Genomic DNA, 18,931 nt, shown 5'->3' with positions numbered 1-18,931 from the left:
ATAAATGGTATTAATAAAAAACAAAATCTTTGCTGCAAAGTAAATTGAAATTGTAGTTGTTTTTTCTTAACGTTTCGCTGCAGCGATACTTAAAATATAAAACTTAACAAACAATATTTTTCTTTTCGTAATTGGCTCGGAAATTGTTTAATTCGTCCAGGCAACAAGAACAAAAGCATCATGTAACTTTGAATTGCTGCTGGTAAACAAAAAAACTTAAATGCTGCGTATAGACATAGTTCGTTTTACATAATTCATACATATTTGTAAATATATACGGAATTGTTTTCGATTTTTGTTTGTTTTCTTATGTTTTGAGAAATATCGTATAAAGGAACAAGAGTCATGCCAAACAAAACTGTTCAAAAAACTGCTCCTAATTAATTGTGGATACAGCTCCGAAAGTATAGTTCGTACAATCAAGCATTATTAAAACATAATGTACATGTCGTTGCTCTTAAATCAAATCGATGTTTTCGTAGAGCTCACATCTTAGCATGCCATATGCGTTTTTTGGTGTGTGATTTTCAATATTTTTGCGTTTTTATGTTTTTCATTTTTTTTATACCCTTGCAGAGAATATTTCAAATTTTACTCGAATATGTGTAACCTTTTAAAAAATTCAGATATTAAAGCAAGTGTTAATTCTGAGGCAAAACGGAACCAATTAGTTATTGATCCGAATAGCTAACTGTATCTGTCAGAAGAGCAATAAGATAATTGTTCTCGCTTGTAATAACCGATTTGCACTAACTGTCTATTTGGTCTGCACGGGTATTTATTCTTCGGAGTGCCGAAGTTGGCTTTTCTTTCTTGTTTTTTTTTTATTGTTTTATTTTAACAACATTATTACGTAGCTTCTCTTTAGACGCTGATTAAGTGGGGTTCATTTGAGCTTGTTGCCTACTCTATATCAGGTTATATAACAGGAATGCATGACTAATAATAATATAAGATACGAACTATAAGTAGCTAGATATAGATAGAAATATACATATATAAATTTATATTTATATATATATATATATATGTATATGCGCATATGGGCTACTAAATCTTAAGAGAAGGTGGCAGGGGGATTTGGGGGAATGTTTACTGCTTTGTGCTAATCAAAAGCCAAATTATAAAATTGCTTCGTTAATCAAGACAATTTGTTTATAAACTGATAAATTCTTAGAAAACTTTCACTCGACACTCGCCTATGTATATATGTATTCAGTATATGTGTGTGTGTGTGTGTGTTTGTGTATGTGTGAATGTACAACAAATAAAATAAAAATAAAAAATATCTCTCGGGCAGGCAGGCAAACTTGAACCATTTGGCCATTGGGCCTTGGTTACAGGTTTAGGACTTTTTCACATTGTGCTTGCTAACTACGGCCTGCAATTTGTGCAGCTGACTAAGTAGATTGGCATTGGTCTCTTCCAGTGACTCGAGGCGTTTCTTGTAATCATGATTCTCGGTAACCAAAATTTCAACGCGCCGCTCCAATTGATCCATATACTCCTTCTTTTTACGACGACTTTCCTGAGCGGAGATCTGTCATAACGAAAACCAAAAGTTACATTACAAAATTCACTTGAATCTTATGCGAAAACTTACCTTATTCTTAATTTTGCGTCGTATCTTCTTCAGTGACTTTTCTTCGGCTTTGGTCAGTGGCAGCTTCTGTGGTATGGGATAACCCTCGGCCAGCAGCGTGCGTTTCTCCTCCTCGGTCAATAGCAGGGTGCCCGTGGAACCTTTCTGCAATTGCAAAAATAAAAGTATTTAATATTAAATATGAAAAATATATGAATATCAAAATATATCCATTTTTAATCGATCTCTACATTTATTGTGAACTTATTATTTGGATTTATTTATTTAGTTACTTATTTTTTAAAATGAATTAACTGAATGATGGTAATATTTATTTTTGATCAAAAAGTGTCGAGTGAATTGTCTGTCGAAAGACAATTACATTGAAGAATTATTAAGTAATCTACATTATTTAAAATTATTTTTGAGTATCGTATGATGGAAGGAAGTTCTGGATTATTAATTAGTCTAAAGACTCTAAAGTCATGTTATAATCCTAAAATGGCCAATCGAGTAAACAGTTATATTGTTTTGTCTCATATTGAAATCAAGATTGCTTACCGGCTGGGAGCTTATCAACGGCGTGTGTATGGGTTGCCTCGTCGATGTTGCGGCATTATTCGAGGCACCATTGCTGCTACTTGCGGCGGCGCGTGCCAAAGCAGAGGCAGCGCGTCGCGCGCTCCCATTGTTGGCTGAATCAGCTGAATTGGCATTGGCGGCTGCATTGGTAACGGCGGATATCGAAACGGCGGAAGCGTTGGGGGACAGTGGCGCATACAAATGTTCCGGCGACAAGTTACCTTCGGAGTCATCGCTGGGCAGAGAGGAGGGCGGCGTCAAAGGTATGCCATACGCATGCGATTTACCCGTTGAACTGTTGTTGCTGGCCGCACTTTGTTTCTCACTTTTGATGGCTATCTTGGGCACCATAAGGCTGCTTTGGCTTTGGCTGCTCTGACCAAGCAACAGTTGCTGCTGCTGGGATTTGATGAGGTTGTTGCTGCTTGCAGTAAGCAAAAGTCCACCATGCTGTTATAAAGTAGGACAAAACAACGATAATAACAAAAAATGAAAGCTGTTTAGCATGCGAGAGTATTAAATGTGACTCACTCACCTTTTGGTCAAAGAGCAACTCTGTTTGTAAATTGGCCAGATTGATGCTCAGCTGATGGGCGCTGCTATTCTGTGAGTTTGGACTGGCGGGGCAGCTAGAGTCGGGCGACATTGGCTCATCCTTGATGACTGCCTCATCGATCTCAATGTCTGAGCATATATCGGGCGATATGCTGCCCTCCCTGGCCGATGACACCGACGAACTGCAATCGTTATCATCGTACATGTCAGCCAAGTGTTGAGCTTGTTGAAAATGTTCCAATGCCACGCTCATGCTATTGCTGCTGCCACTGCTGCTGTTGCTGTGATTGCTAACGCTGTTGCCACAATGCTGCTGCACTACATCGCCATGGCCATGACGACCAAGGACTGCGTTCGTGGGCGCCAACTCCGTTATGGCTGTGTGTAATGCGGGATTGGCGCTGGTGCTGCTCATGCTCAGCATGGCACTGCTGCGATTATTTCTTGTGGGCGGGTGTAGTGTAAGGCATTTGGGATCAATGGTGATGCGGCCACTGCCTGAGTAGCACTCGTCATCCATGTCTGCAAAGAGAGCAACGAAAAGAAAATTGTAAGTCGTTTGCTGTATGCGGCCATTTTATAAGTTATCGATAGCATTTAACGTAAGGGTAACGCGATAAATTGGCAGCACTGAAACGGTTAAAATTCCGATACATGCAGCTATTTCGATATTACTTGTAAAATGTAACTAAAAACCAATTCAGTTGCAATTTTTGTTACGAAATTAAAATCTTTTTCTCGTATAGACAATTACTCGCTGCCATTTTGAAGTGAGTTTCATCTGTTTTTAGCGTTCCTTTGATTAATTGTTACGTCTGCTATGCTTGTTTACGTCTCAAGTCTAAACCACATCAAATAATTCAATATGTGCGCAAATATTTTGTAGACTAACCTACTTTTGTTTCTCGCACTGAGCCAAGTTATTCAACACAAATATTATCCAACAATTTGATATTCTTTTCTGTAACTATGCAAACAGGCCCCAAACATTGGATCACTTGCCGCAGAAGCTGGCGGCGCGCGTCAGCAGAAGCTCATGCCAAGGCACTTGTGTTTGCACATGATGTTATTGTAGTATGTACAATTCACATATACATATACGTACAAACTTGTATGTGTTTTGTTGTTTCAGCCACGTTCTTGTCTCTCCTACTCAGAATGCTCTTTTTCATAAATTTTAATTTTATTTACACAATTGTTGTACAGTTTCCATTAAATTACAAATAATGGAAATTATAAAAAAAGAAACAGGCCAGCCTAGGTAACAGCAATTAAACATGCATACATACATATGTATATAGATTTATACATACATATAGGGGAATATTACCAGCAAACAGCAACTATAACAATAACAATAACTGATATCGCGTCAAAGTACAAAACTTCATGCACGAGTACTGCGTTAAATTGCTAAATGCTACCGCGACAGTAAAAACACAGAAACTGTTCAACTGTTTTTTTTTGTTTTCTCTTTTGTCATTTGTTGTTCACTATGTACATGGCCTAAATTTACAATGGAGCCACCAACTGGCAACTGTATTTGTCTTGGCTTTGGCTTTAAGAAAAACGTTAATTGCTTACGTTAACGGTTAACCAAATTAATCGATAGCAAACGCATCAACTTAGCATTGATGATTATACCCAAATATCGATAACACATACATACATATGCATTGAAATACCTACCATCGATCTTGGCCTGCAGGCTTTTAGGTGAATCGGGCAGGGAGTCACCATCGCTGTTGAGACTATAGGAATGCTCCGTTTTGATTGGACCCGTGCCATTGAGCAGCGCATCGGAGATGAGCTTGTCATGGAGTATTACGGCTGGATCCTTGACATCGCGATCATAAAACCAATCGTGCATATCGTGATCGCTGCTTATTTTCAAGGATTCCGTCTGTAAAAATAGAACACGAAATGAAGCAACAAAATTAGTAATTGGCAATTAGTAAATGTACAAACGAAATACGAGACGCGGTCGTGTTGCACAGCGATAGCACGCTTATATAACTTAGAAACAAAAGTTGAAACACATATTTGTGCAAAACAATAAAACCAAAAAACACTAACAATAATTTAAAAGCAAATCGCACGAAATGCTAGCACACGTAAAACCAAAAACGCAGCGATACAGATACACGGACCCATGCAGATAGCTCCAAAAATACAACAAAAATTTCAAGTAATAAACAATATTATTAGAAAAAAGTATATATATAATAATAATAATACGTATAGAAGATTGGCAGTCAGCCTTGCATGAGGTGCGCAAGGTATGTAGTATATTTTTGTTTGTCAATCTTATCTAAGGCGACAGCGACTCTATCGTACCCTTGAATTCTTCATAGATTCAAACAAAAATACAAATAAAAGCAATTTCAAGTTATCATTTTCCGAGTCATATAAACTGAAGTGGTGCCTGGCTCTTGAATGGATTTATATGTCTATTTTTGGTGTGATATCGAATGCGTATAATTGAAATCGGTTTTTAAACGAGCCGCCATCTTTTTGCAATAGAATAGCGATGATTCGCATCCTGCATCGATATGTCCTTTCGAGTGCGACTATCGATAAGTGTGTCGGGCAATCAGCAATTAAAAGTTCATCGCAACGCATGCCAATTTGTGCAAGGCTTGCAAAAAACATACATTTAAAAAATATGAAATATGAAAGTGTGTAATAGATTAAATAAATTATAATTAAACAGAGCGCATTTAGTGGTGTCGTCGTGAGCGTGATTAGTTGTCAACAACCTTGAATAACAGCCAACAGCCGTGTGCATGATGAGCTTGTGGATTTGGATTTGAGCACAAATGCGATTTGCAACAAGTGTTTGTTTGTTGTTTGCCGCTCGGCAGGAACGAGTTTGCTGCTGCTGCTGCTTCTTCTTCTTTGTGCTGTTCTTCATCTGCCCAAAATACATATCCAGAATGCGAATGCGAATTTTGTTGGTACGTAAGTATGTGGTATATTTATTTGAAAGCACGATGATGTAATCTCACAATGTGTGTGCCAGTTCTTGTCAAAATAATACAAAAAACTGCTTGAATTTACTTAATTGCTGTAAGCAAATCTACGGCCATAAATTGTTGACCCATATAAATGCGACACTTTCTGTTTGCGCGCGTGTCAGTGTGTGTCTCTGCATACATGCATGTGTATGTGTGTGTATAGCGTAGAATGATAAAAAGTGCATGTAATTACACTTGGCTTTAAAAAGCCATTAGTATGTAAAATATTTTTTGCCTTTAAAATGTTCACATTCTAAGCCACACTCGAATGGAAATCCAGTTTTGGCCATAAGAAAAGGGAACGTCGCAGTTACAGTCGCCTGTCTGCAAGTATGTACATACATACTTACATATATACATACATGTATGTAGGTGTGTGTGTGTGTGTGTCAGCCGGCTTGCGTGTCACAGCAGGTATGATTCTCTCTTTGAGCGTCCAGTCTCTTCGACTGTTGCTTCTGCTTCTGTGTGGGTCTTCTTTCAAGCTTACCACTTATTCGTATCGTACACGGTACATAAACTTAAACATTGATTACCGTTTGCACGCGTGCATTGTATGTATATGTGCCACATACATACATACATACATATGTATGTATGGATACATTGGTATGTGCGAGGGTGGATTTAGAAGTACCCATTCACCCGCCCATACGTGATATGCAATTTGGTGTTTGTATGTCTGTTGACAACGCTCATTCGAAATTGTGGTGCGGCTTGCATCGATAGTTTATGGTAATTGCGATGTGTATTAGTATCGATAGCACGACTTAGAGCAATTGCATTTGCCAGTTACATTTTCATGCGTGGACTTAATTATTTTTATGATCCGCCCTCGTTTGCATGTGTGTGTGTCTGTTCGTCTGTATGTATGTGTGAATATCCCTGCACAAGTGCTTTCTCCACATTTTAGCCGTCTCCGCGGCTGCGGCCAAGAATCAGCAAAGTAGCTGCGGCAGTAGAGAAGCGTAAATAAACTCTGCAAGTGTATGTGCGTGCCAATGGTGTGTGCGTGTGTGTGTGATTGTGTTTATGATGAGTTCATCGAACCTTGGAATTGTTGGGAATTAGCAATTCTTGAAAAATGTTACCAAAACGGGCAACATAAACACACACACACACACATCGACTCTTTGGCATTCAAAGAGAGGGAGAGAGCGGGAGTGAGAGAGTGAGATTTTGTGAGGAACTCAATGATGAAAGAAAGCCAAGAAGAGACAGCAAAAATAAAAATGCTCGCAGGCATTTTGCTGTTGTTGTCTTTGCCGCCACTGCTGCTTCAGACCCATCCCCCCCTACTCCCCTCATTCTCAGCTGTTGTTGTTGCTCGCTGCTGCTGACGGTTTGACTGTTGATCGTTGTATGATGATGTCGGCGGCGCTGTGGGGCATGGTTACCGACAAATCAAACTTGTGGAGCATCTCGCTCGCTAAGCATTCATTGTTGCACGTTTCAGGTGTTGGTTTTTTCATTTTTTCGTTGTTGCTGTTGCTGTTGTCGATGAAAGCCGCTTTGGTGAAATGCCAAGGGCGACTGAGTCAAGTCAAGTGCCCCCCAATGCACTCGAGTGCCTGCCTGACTCTAACTCTGGCTCTTAAGCTACGAAAAAAAGGCGCTTAGGCAATAGCCTGAAGTATCTAATGATCATCTGATGCTCGTCTTCGCTTATATCGATTGTACTACTAAGCGCTCTGCGCACTATCGATGACACAAAACCCGTTATCGATGCAAATGAGCACCTGTTGCGCCCGTCACGTGTGCGTGTGTGCGGTGTCGTTTTGTGTGTGTGTGTGTGTGTGTGTGTGTGTGTGTGAGAGCATGAGTGTGTGTTTGTGTGTAGTGTACGACTTGTTTTAGTTTGATGAGAACTTTTCCACATTTTCTTTGACTGCACTTCATTTCGAAATCTATTCAAAAACAAAAAAAAATAAAATAAAAAAACCAAACGAGCCGCCTGAGGGTATTTGTTTTACATACGTATCTCGACAGCATTAGCATATCGCCTTCGTTCCATTATACAATTTTATTCAAATTTTTTACGTAGTCCCAGCCAGAAAAAGGGTGTAAAAGACAAAAGGCAAAACCAAAAAAAAAAAAATACGAAAAGAAAAAAAATACAATTTCATAAAAATAATTAAACTGGTTATAGTTTATTTCAGTCTTTCTTTCTTTACTTTTGTTGGTTGTTTTTGTCTATAGATACATTTCGATTTTGCTTTTTCGCTTGCTCCACAAATTGGATTGATTAAATAATGTTGCAGCAAGCGAAAACCTTTCACATTTATAAAACTGCAGTTGTGTGTGAGTTTCAATGCTTGTTTCTCTCTACGTATGTACTACGTATGTATGTATGTATGCATGTACATGTGTACTTATGTTTGTGGCCACAAAACACAACACACACACTCTTAAAGTCCCATACATATGTATGTATCGGTTTTCTTTGTGTTGTGCACAGCATTTTTAGTTGCTCTTTATTTCTTTTCAATTTTTATGCTTGTCTGTCCCACTGGCTTTCTGCTTCTTCCTCATCGTCATCATCATCATCATCATTGCCATCGTCATCGTCATCATTATCTTTGCTGTAAAGTGAAAGGTGCTCCCACAATTCAAAAATGCTTTTTAACTTGAAAAATTGCTACGCTTTGGCTTGCGCTTTGGTTTCTTATAACGTTTTGCGTTTTTGTATTTTGTAGTTTTTGTTTTTGGTTTTGCTTTTTTTTTTTTGTATTTTCGGCCATTGCCTGGCAGTCGAAAAGCGTGGTAAATGGTAATTGGTAAACGTAAAGTGGCCCAAAAAGAAAGTGGACGAACAGAAGAATGCTAAAAGGCAACCCTACCCCCTACCCCCGTTGACTGCCTTTCAAATGCCGTTACAAATTAACCGAAAATTAATTTCATTTAATAAATCCGAAATTAAATCAACATAATTTATACTAATTATTATAATGAATTATTCATGTTATACATTTCATGTTAATTCCGCAAAATTGCCATCAAATGATTGTTTGAAATCTTCAAATGAACCTTAAGTAATTTGAGATTTATATTTGATTTGAATGTATTTATGAAAAACAATCGATCGAGGGCGATAACAAATCGATAAATTGATGTTTTGATCATTTTGTTTGTGTGCAAGCGCAACTGACGACTAATTGGCCTTGTTGGGATGCCACAAACACAAAACATTACGTATACGCCGTGTGTTGCAACCCCTATGCAACCCCAAAACCCGATTGGCAACAAATTCAGCAACAACAGCAGCAGCAGCAGCAGCAGCCAAATGACGTGTTTTTGCCGTATTCAAGTTATAAATATAACACAATTGGTATAATAATAGCAGCCGGCACACACACACACACACACAGATACACAAATAAAACTGCCCCACTGATATGGCGGGGGCGTGTGTCCTATGCGGGTTTAAGCTTATCAACAACATGCATACGCACACACATGTGTGTGTGTGTGAAATTAAAGAGAGAAGTACGCAAGCAATGAGACGCCCTGACGTAGAAAAAACCCACCCGCCAGTTAACTAATTCGTGGCTATAGTAGAAATATTTGCACAAAAAAAACAAAATTAAAACGGAAATGTTGTGAAAGTTTGCGAATGGTTTGCGCACAACCCACGCGTAGAGACCGGAGACCGGAGACGGGAGACTCGGTTACCATTGCATCTACCCAACTGGAGGCGCTGGCGTGTGTCCTAATCGCATTTTGTGGCATTGTGGTTGCTCGCTCCATACGCTTGGGTGTTAAAGTGGCTCAAAGTGGTTGACTTTGACGCCTTTCACAAAAACCAAAACAGCCAGACACACCATAAAACACAAATACAAATAATAAAAGACATTGTCAAGAGGCCATCCGACGGAAGCAACACACAAAATTATGTAGATCAACACACAGAGACAATCAGCATACGATTCGCAGCTTAAACAAATTGATCAAGAGCGCGCTTTTGCTATCTATAAACGGGTGAATCACTTAGGAGGATCATCAATATTGACTCGATTTCCACATGACTCATTTAATTGATAGTGCTTATACGGCATTGACATTGAACGTGTCGCATGGGAAATTAATGTGATAAGCAAGACTCTTTTAATAGGGGCCATTATCGATGGTACCGATCGAAAAGAAACTGCACACAAAGCTAGTTTCTTTATTCAAAGAAATTGCTTCTATATAATAGACTACTTTTATAGTAAGTAAATAGTTTAATATATAATTCAAAGTAGCTTAAGTTTCTACATGCTATTCCTCTTAATATTGAAATTATAAAATGTTGTATTTAAGAAAACAATAGTAAGAAATTGCTTCTTATATAATAAACTACTTTATAGTAAGTAAATATATATAAATATATATATATATACATATACTATATATTTCAAACTAGCTTAAGTTTCTACATGCTATTCTTGTTAATTTTGAAATTATAAAATGTCGTATTTAAGAAAACAATAGTAAGAAAATGCTTCTATATAATAGACTACTTTTATAGTAAGTAAATAGTTTAATATATAATTCAAACTAGCTTAAGTTTCTACATGCTATTCCTGTTAATTTTGAAATTATAAAATGTCGTATTTAAGAAAACAATAGTAAGATCTCAATCAAATGTCTATTTCAAATGCTTAACGCATTAACTACTCTTTTTAATACTGATCCTACCGGTTCACACTTAAAGCTTAAACCAGCTTGTCAGCTAGAAATAGATGCTGCCTTATGGTCGCAACTCCTTTGCCGAAAGCACCCTCCACCCCGACGATATGTTAAGGCCAACAGCAACTGTCATTACGTGTATTCGCACATGCCCAGCTCCTGTAATGAGGCCCCAACTGTTGCACAACTTGTTGTCATCGCTCTCGCTGTGTTGTTACACTTATCGTATAACACTTCATTAACAAAACAATATGGTACACCCACGCACAGAGGCGGTGGAGAAAAAAGCTTCCGTCTCCTGCCCTTCTCCTCCTTCGCCATTTGCTCCCCACATATTGTAAATTCAATCTATGAATAATTCACACAGAGCCTTCAACTCCTGCCTGACATTGACGTCAAAAGTAAACTAAACAGCTGCTCGCTGCTGTTACTGCTCTTGCTGCTGCTGCCGGCCGCCCACATGCCAAAACGGATTTAAGAGAGTGCAAAGAGCAGCAAAGTGCGGAAAAGAGAGCAAAACCGCAGGCAACGTTTCTTTTTTTTTTTGTGTGCGCGCATCCTGCACTGCGCAGCGCGTGTAAAATTCGCATGAATGGACTGTGTGCGACTCAATGAATGGTGGGGGCGTCGTCTCTTCAAGTGTAACACGATGATACTATACACACATACTATTACACTCTGCACACACACACACAGACTGTGCGAGTGGACAAATTTAATTATGCGCGCTTTTGCCATATGTTTGAACTTTTTTCATAGAAATGTGCCGCTAACAAAATTTGCAATGGTGCCATCGTCGCAAGTTTTGTGTTGCCTCTTTGTATTTTTTTGGTTTTTGGTTTTTGGCATTCGCTTTGTATTTTAACCTGTTTTTGCAGATTGCAACGCTCCACTCCATTCCGCTTATTGGAAATGTCAAAGTTAAGCAATACGCAAACACACACACACACACACACACACACATACATCGAGTCAGTCGCATAGACAGCGTCACCATCACACATAGATATTGTTTTACTTTATAGCATATTGAAAGTATCGTGGCTCGAACTAGTTATTCAAATATGCTGAGCAACCGTCTCTCGTCTCTTGAGACAGTCGCAGACACTGTTGCCAAGCACGTTTTTCAGTTTTTCAGTTTTGTGGGTTCTCTCGTGTGCATTTAAAATAGCGGCTCGCTGCACTAAGCCGTTAGAAACTCAACATAACCTCAAACAGCAGCAAACTGCACACACACACAGACGCACACACACAGACGCACACACACACACGCACACCTATGCATATGGCAATTCTTTGCATTCACTTCGGTTCGGTTAACTGTTCTATTGTTGTTGGTCGGGTAAAAAGGGTGTCAAATTGAAATGGTTAATAACATTAAATACGCTCATAGAGCTAGCAAAATTGAAGTTGGCAAACTTTTGCTTATATAAGCGAAAGTTGCATCAAAAAGCGTTGAAATGTAAATTATAGCTGATTATTTCTTTGTTTTTTTTTTCTTTTTCGTATTTAATTATTGTTGTTGTTGTTGCTGCTGCTGTTTTTTGTTGTTTTCGTTTGCTGCTTTGGTTTTCCTTGTGTTGGCCACACTCAATGGTAGATTGGCAAGCTAAGTAAACTTGCTGACTTATTAACTTGAACTTGTTTGTTAATGCTGCAATTTTCTTCTCTCGACTTGACTTTTGGTCTTACCAATTTTGCCCCGTTCGAGAGTCAAGTCTGCTTTGACGTTTTTTGCCATTTGCTTTCGTTGCGGTTGTTGTTGTTGCTGTTGTTGTTTATTTCTTTCTCAGTCAGCATTCTTTTGTGAAGGCGACCGCTCGTTTTTTTTTTTTTTTGGCTTTCGTCGACCCAAGGTAATCATTTTTACTGGGTTTCTTTAGTGCATAAAACAAAAAAACAACAAACTACAAAACGGTCGAAAAAGTCTAGTTTCTATAATGGAATGTCAAATTGCTGCAGATTGTTTTTAGGACAACACACAAGAACAACAACAACAAGAAAATACAAAATACATATTTCCTGTTTCCTTTCCATGCCGGAAGATTTGACTAGAAGCTCGCACTCTAGTGTTAATAACCCCTTCACTATACACTGCTGTATACATACTTTTGTGTAGCAGTGTACGCACATACAACAATGTACGCACCACTCACATGCATAATATAAGATTAATTTGAAAGCTGTCTAGCGTGACGTTTTGTTTCCAAGCAACATGTGCCCTTATCGTTTCGAAACAAAATGTGAAAATAGAATTTTAGCTTCCAGCAGCAAAACGTCTTGGTCCTTATCAATAACTTTGGACCACACTGAATACTTAATACATACATAGTAAAGCGGCACTCACTTTCCCTCTAAATGTTGTACTGAGAATTATGTAATAATTATACGATCCGGTTCAGTTTTATGAAAACTGATCGTAGAATTTCCATGATTACAGTTCCGATGAAAACAAACTAAAATCTATGTTGATAATGCTCTTCTAAAAAAGTGGATTAATTAATATGATTCTGGGAATTAAACTATATTATGTTCTAATTATTATAAAATATGGATTGTTTATTTAGTAACTACTGTCAAATCAGAAATTATTTATTATCTCTTGAAAGACAGTAAATCTTATCGCAAATCACAATCGTTTTTATTATGATCTTTGTGTGGGAAAGTACAAATCGATCTCATAAGACATTAAGATTACAATTTCTATATTTCCCAAATGCATTTCACAATGGGATCCCACAGTGGACTATGAAGGAATTTCCAGAGCCGTAGTATTTTCTTATCTCAAATTCAAAATTATTTATTATGATCTCTTGTCTACAGCTTGATAGAAAATCTGATCTGAATGACTTGTTAAAAATGTTTCTATTCTCGGAGTTATTTCAAGTTGTTATCATATAATAGATTAGTCTTCTAGCGGGTACAGGAAATTCCCATTGAAATGTTTGAGAAGTATCCCAAATCAGATTTTTGCGATTAAAGGGATAGAGGCTTTAATCTATGTGACTTGAATTCCACTTTTTTGAATTTAGTAGAATTTCACAACTGATCTTCTAATGGCAAAGGACAAGCATTATTTATTATTAATCACTTGTGTACAGTCTACCATAAATAATAGTTATTTCTGAGAAAATTTATAATTATTCAATGGACTTGTTGAAGTAATCAATATTATATTTATAAATATAAAAATGTGTGATGGGTTGCTGACACAACAGATAAGGGACAGCACTTGAAAAATTATGATGATTGCAACACAGACTGTGTGCCGAGCGCCTCTCGAATAAAAGGGGGATTTTTATTTGAGTGAAAACACACGAGATTGCGGTGATGAACACGGTTTACGAGACAGGTTACAGGTTCTGGGATTTTCTGTTGATAAATATTGAAATTTCACTTTTATTTTCAGTAATTGAGTTACAGCGAATGGATTATCTCCTGCCGCTCTCGTTGTTATTATTTTGCATTGGGTCCAATTTGTTATTGAAACTACAGAGAAACTATGAAAAACCCCCAGACGTTACTTTATTTAGTGGCTAAGTTGTTTAAAACGAAAACGAATCAACGAAATAGGCGCGAGAGTCGTAATCAAAACAATTGTGGAGCGTTCGTTATCTTGGCATTTCTTGCTTTTTCGGGTTACAAAATACTTTTTGTGATAAGATTCCTGATACTCGTATGCGGGCACGCAAGGGACGCAATGATAATTTAAATTTTGTTTTGTTTTCAATATAACTAAATGGCCAAATGAGAAAACGATAAAGTGTAAGTTTTAGCCCCGCTGAGAAACGCAATGTTTACGGTCATTCTAATAAATATTTATGTATGCATGTAGTACTTTACGTATGTACTTAGACATGCTGATCATAAAAACCACACAAAACCCGCTCACACATACTTTCAAGGCGTGAGAGTGAGAGAGAGAGAGGGTCATAGCAGAATTCTGACGTAATCGAGGGCGCACGCCCCGGCGTGTTGCTTCCACTACATACATACAACAGCTTGTGGCTGCTTACGGCGGGAAAAAACCTAAACTGCACGCGCGTTTTTCCCGGGAATCTTTTTTGTTATTCGCCTGAGCCTATTTCGGTTCGGTCTGGCGTCTCGTCGTGTCGTGTCGCTGCATTATCTCGCTCAGTAATGACACTGACGACCAGAGGTTTTGTCAGTTTAAAGTGCAGTGGCGAGCAAAAAAACAACAACAACACAAAAATATGAATAAGAGAAGTCATTAGTTACTTTGCATTTGGCGCAGCTGATAGCTCAGTGCGTCTTATCACTTGACTGTCTCATCTAAGCAAGTGTCTTTCTGTCTGTCCGTCTTTCTTTCTTTCTGTTTGTCTGTGTGTGTGTGTGTCTCTAATAGATTCTTCGCAGTCTTTTGTATTAGAGTCTGGACGTAGTACTCATAAATGTTCCGTCGACCGAGGCAGCGACTGCAACGCCGACGTCGACTGCGGTAGCGGCAGCGACTGCGACGCTTCCTCGACGGCGACATGTATTCATTACTGTTTCCGCAGCGATAAGCAAGTCTCACAAATGAAGCTCAGAAGAGAAGGAACATCAGCACACACATGCCTTCTTTCATTATATTGAAACGATTGTCGTCGATTTTGTTTGTGGGGGAGGCGGTGGCGGTGGCGGTGACGGTGACGGTGGCGATGGCTGTGGCGGTGAACGCAACCAATTCGCTCGCTAATGATAAAATTTCTTCTTTTAATTTCTTGGAAAACTCTAATTATCATTATCAGACAAAACACTTTACGTTACGCCACAAATAGTTAGTGACTTCAAGACTCTCCTCTTATCTGACGACCATGTAAATGATATTTTTGAACATAAAAAATCACTAAAAAATTGTTTATTGATACCAGTTTCCTAAGTTTTTCCATTCCCATACTCCATTCCCCATTCCCGTTACCGCTTTGCACGTATGTAAGTAGCAAACGTAACTGTCAGATAAAAACCTTGGGACCCTCTCCAAACCTATCATATCAAAACATTTTGCAAAACTTACGCGAGAAATCAAATCGAAATAACAGAATATATCGCAAAACTGGGTGTGCATGTGTGTGTGTGTGTGTGTAGAGTGTGTGTTGTATATCATTTCATAGTGTTGGAGCTGTCGGGTAGTAGCGGCAAGAGTGTCGATTAGATTTGGCTTTTGGTGACTGGCAAAGAGACAGACGACAGACATACAGACAGTTTTATTATGCTGTTTTATGGGACAGGTTTTTTTTCTTTTTCTTCCATTTCATTTTATTTTATTTTTTACTTTTCGAGGGGGGGCCGCCGCTTAAAGGTCTTGTAAAGCAACTGCTTAATATGCAGGCACGAAGATCACTTTGATCCGAAAGGGAAAATGAAACTACTAAGAGAGAGAGACGCGAGACTCGTTGTGAGTTGTACAAAACAAAATTAAAACAAAGTTCAGCAATTTCTCCTCTCGTAGCTTCCTAGCAAAGCGTATAATTTGTTTTCTCTATTCTGTAGTCGCACTCCATACTTTAATTTCAATTCAAATCAGTGTACGTTTATTTTGTTGTTGTTGTTATTGTTGTTGTTGTGTTGTACCAACAAATGAGCCTACTGATAAGCCCTTTGTAAACTTAATGTGGGTCATTAATATTTCGTCGAGTTTTTTCTTTTTGTTTTTCTGTTTTCAAATGCCATTTCATATAATAGCTTTATATAATTGTACACTTTAATTATGGCTTCTCAATTGAGATTTATGGCTGGGCTTAATGCACTTTAAAGTGCGAAATAAAGTCGAAGCTTTTAAGTGAGTGCCTTGTTAATTGGCAAAGGTTCAACGATTCTTCTTAGCCAAGCAAATGTTGCAGATCTTCAGATCTTTCACGTAATCAGCTTAGCCCAGCTAAGCTTTAATGTACTTCAGCGGCTGTCCACAGTCACAGTCAAAGCTCTTAAGCTCTTGTTGTTTGGCGCGGATATGCGGAAAGGTTCACCGAGTCCCCTACTTCTTCTTCTTCTTGTTCTTCTATAAATTATTCGTCACCAAGGAACATAACATACATAACATACATCTATTATACTATGCATGGAGGTAATTAACACAAAAAAGCTGATAAAGCTTTACCGAACGGAACCATAAATAGAACTGGTTGGTTGTTGTTTGCTTGCTTACCGGATCTAAATCGGAGTCCCATATATCTTTAAGGTCGCCATCGTAGAATGAATCCATATTGAGGTTTATTTTGCGCTCTAAGAACTTTTCAGGTTTTTGTTTTTTCTTTTTTTTCTTTTCTGTTGTTGTTAAGCTGATTTTTTGCGGTGTTTGTTCCGACTTTCGTTCCACCTGGTTGCAGTCACACAATTTCTTATAGATCTATATACACATATATATATATAATTTTCTTTTTCTTTTCTTTCTTGTTGTTGTTGTTTTCGTTTTAGCTAATTATTAAGACTCTCTTTTTGCTCAACTTCTTTTACTCGTGTTGTAATTTTAACTAAATTCCTCGTCGCATAAAAAAAGAGTTCTGGACGCGCTTCTTAATAACACTTTTTAGGGCGAAACCTGTTGATTCCAGAGATTGTTTTCACTTGACATTGTTAAAGTCTCTCTCCGTGTGAGTGTATGTGTGTGTGTGTGTGTGTGTGTGTGTGTGTAGCGCGAACGTGTGAGTGTGTGTGTTGGGTTGCTGGCTTGTGTATTGGTAGACGAACATACATATGTGTGTGTGTGTATAGTTCTAACTTGGTTTACAACTTGTAGCTGGATTTAACTTGTTGCACGCGTTGTTGGTTGTCGTTGTTTTGTTGCTTTGTAGCTTGCAATTATAAATTTTTTATTTTGAAATGATTTATTCCAACACAGTTACAATTTTGCACAAACTTTTTTTTAATAGAAAACTGTTATTAATTTTTTTTTTATCATATTACATTTGGATTTAATTTGTTGTTTGCGTTTTGGTTATTATTATTCGTATTTGTTGTTTTTTGTTTTACAGATTAAATGGATTCAATTTTTTGTGTGTTGAGACAGCAGCACACGATTTCCATATGGCTGGGCATTGGCCATGTATAATTACATTTAAAATGTGTAGTTAATATCATTAACTATTGCCGCTATTTAATCGAATTGTATATGGTAATACGTATGCGTAAGCGTATACTATATATTTGATGTCTGCTGTATATTATATGTGTGTGTGTGTATATTGATGGTTAGCACAATTAGAATATTGTCCGTAGTGCGACTGCAGCCAAAAACGGTACTAAACTAAATGTCGGTGAAATTCTTGTGAATGCGAACGAACTGCCAGCAGCAGCCGCAGCCGCAGTCGTCGACGCCGTCGCCGTCGTCGACATCGTCATCGTCGTCGCTGTCGTAGACTCGTTCAAGCAATCGAGCTCTCTCTCACACATACACTCGCAAGCACGCACACATATTCGCGTGTACGTGAGCAGCGCCCCAAAGCGAAGAGCGCAGTGAATGACTTCATGTACGCTCACTTTGACAATGCCGGTTGCCGGCTTGCGTTTTTCGGCTCTCTTAACACAACTTTCACGCTCTTTTTTTTTTTTTGGTTTTGTGTGAGTGAGTGAGTGTTGTTTTTTCTTTTGTAAAGTGAATGTAAGCAGGCGTCGTTCGTTGTTGTCGTCGCGTCGTCGTCGCCGTCGTAAGCCGGCTTTGACGTCAAGTCAAGACTTGAAGTATAGGAAAAACACACAAAAAAAAAACAAGTTTCTTCCGACGTTGACGTTGCTGCCACTGCTGCTGCTGCTGGCGTTGCTGTTGCGGCAACATTTGTTAACCTGTTTTTTATTATAGATTTTTTTTGTTGGTATTTGATTTGATTCCCCCCTCGCACACACACACACACACACCAATGCCCTCTCTCTCATTCGACGTCTTTCTCTCTCGCTCTCTAGCTGCTGTGGCCGGCTTGAGTGCTGCCGCTTGGCAACACTTTGCGCTGCTGTGGCTGTGGCTGCTGCTGCGCTGCTCAGCGGCTGCTGCTGTTGATCTTGTCAACTTGACCAAGTTATTTGAACTATGCGCATGTGCAGCCCTGTCTAGCTAGCCAAGCCAAGCCAAGTCAACCAGGCAGCCAAAGCAGCCAGTTAGCCAAACCAAAGCAAGTTAGCTAGCTTTGTCATTTGAAGGCTGTTTGCTCAGGCTCGGCTGCAGCGACGTCAGCTAGCAGCAGCAGCAACAGCAGCAGGAGCATGAGCAGTAGCAGCAGTGGCATAAAGTGAATGTACTTTCAAACCAAAGATCCGGTTTAAGCCAGGCACAGATACAGCCATGATGACGACGGCGACGACGTTTTCACAAATGCTTGTGTAATACATATGGAGAGGCAGAGCCTCTGTATACACAAACATACATCATACAAACCGTACAAACTTACATCCATAGATATGTATGCATGTATGTATGTATACTCTTACATATGGAGGAGAGCTTTGGCTACAAATTTTGTGTTGTATTTGGACAAAGTTAAAATCCATATGTATATCGAATTGTTGGCCAGGCTTACAAGCTCAAACCGGTCGA

General features: G+C 38.6%; 1 protein-coding gene across 1 annotated transcript; it reads right to left on the bottom strand.

Moving 5' to 3' along the window:
- Positions 1-771: 771 nt before the first annotated feature.
- On the bottom strand, positions 772-17,659 carry LOC133846402 (cyclic AMP response element-binding protein A). Its single transcript, XM_062281369.1, has 6 exons — positions 16,553-17,659; positions 4,409-4,622; positions 2,700-3,241; positions 2,144-2,614; positions 1,604-1,747; positions 772-1,540 (listed from the first exon to the last, which is right to left on the bottom strand). The coding sequence occupies exons 1-6, from the start codon at positions 16,607-16,609 to the stop codon at positions 1,346-1,348; spliced, it is 1,623 nt and encodes a 540-aa protein (XP_062137353.1). The 5' UTR covers positions 16,610-17,659; the 3' UTR covers positions 772-1,345.
- Between the last annotated feature and the right edge of the window lie 1,272 nt (positions 17,660-18,931).

The sequence above is a fragment of the Drosophila sulfurigaster genome, chromosome 3 (assembly GCF_023558435.1).
Source record: "Drosophila sulfurigaster albostrigata strain 15112-1811.04 chromosome 3, ASM2355843v2, whole genome shotgun sequence".
NCBI lineage: Eukaryota > Metazoa > Arthropoda > Insecta > Diptera > Drosophilidae > Drosophila > Drosophila sulfurigaster.
Note: the sequence above shows the minus strand (reverse complement) of the source record. Positions and strands in the feature narration are given on the sequence as shown.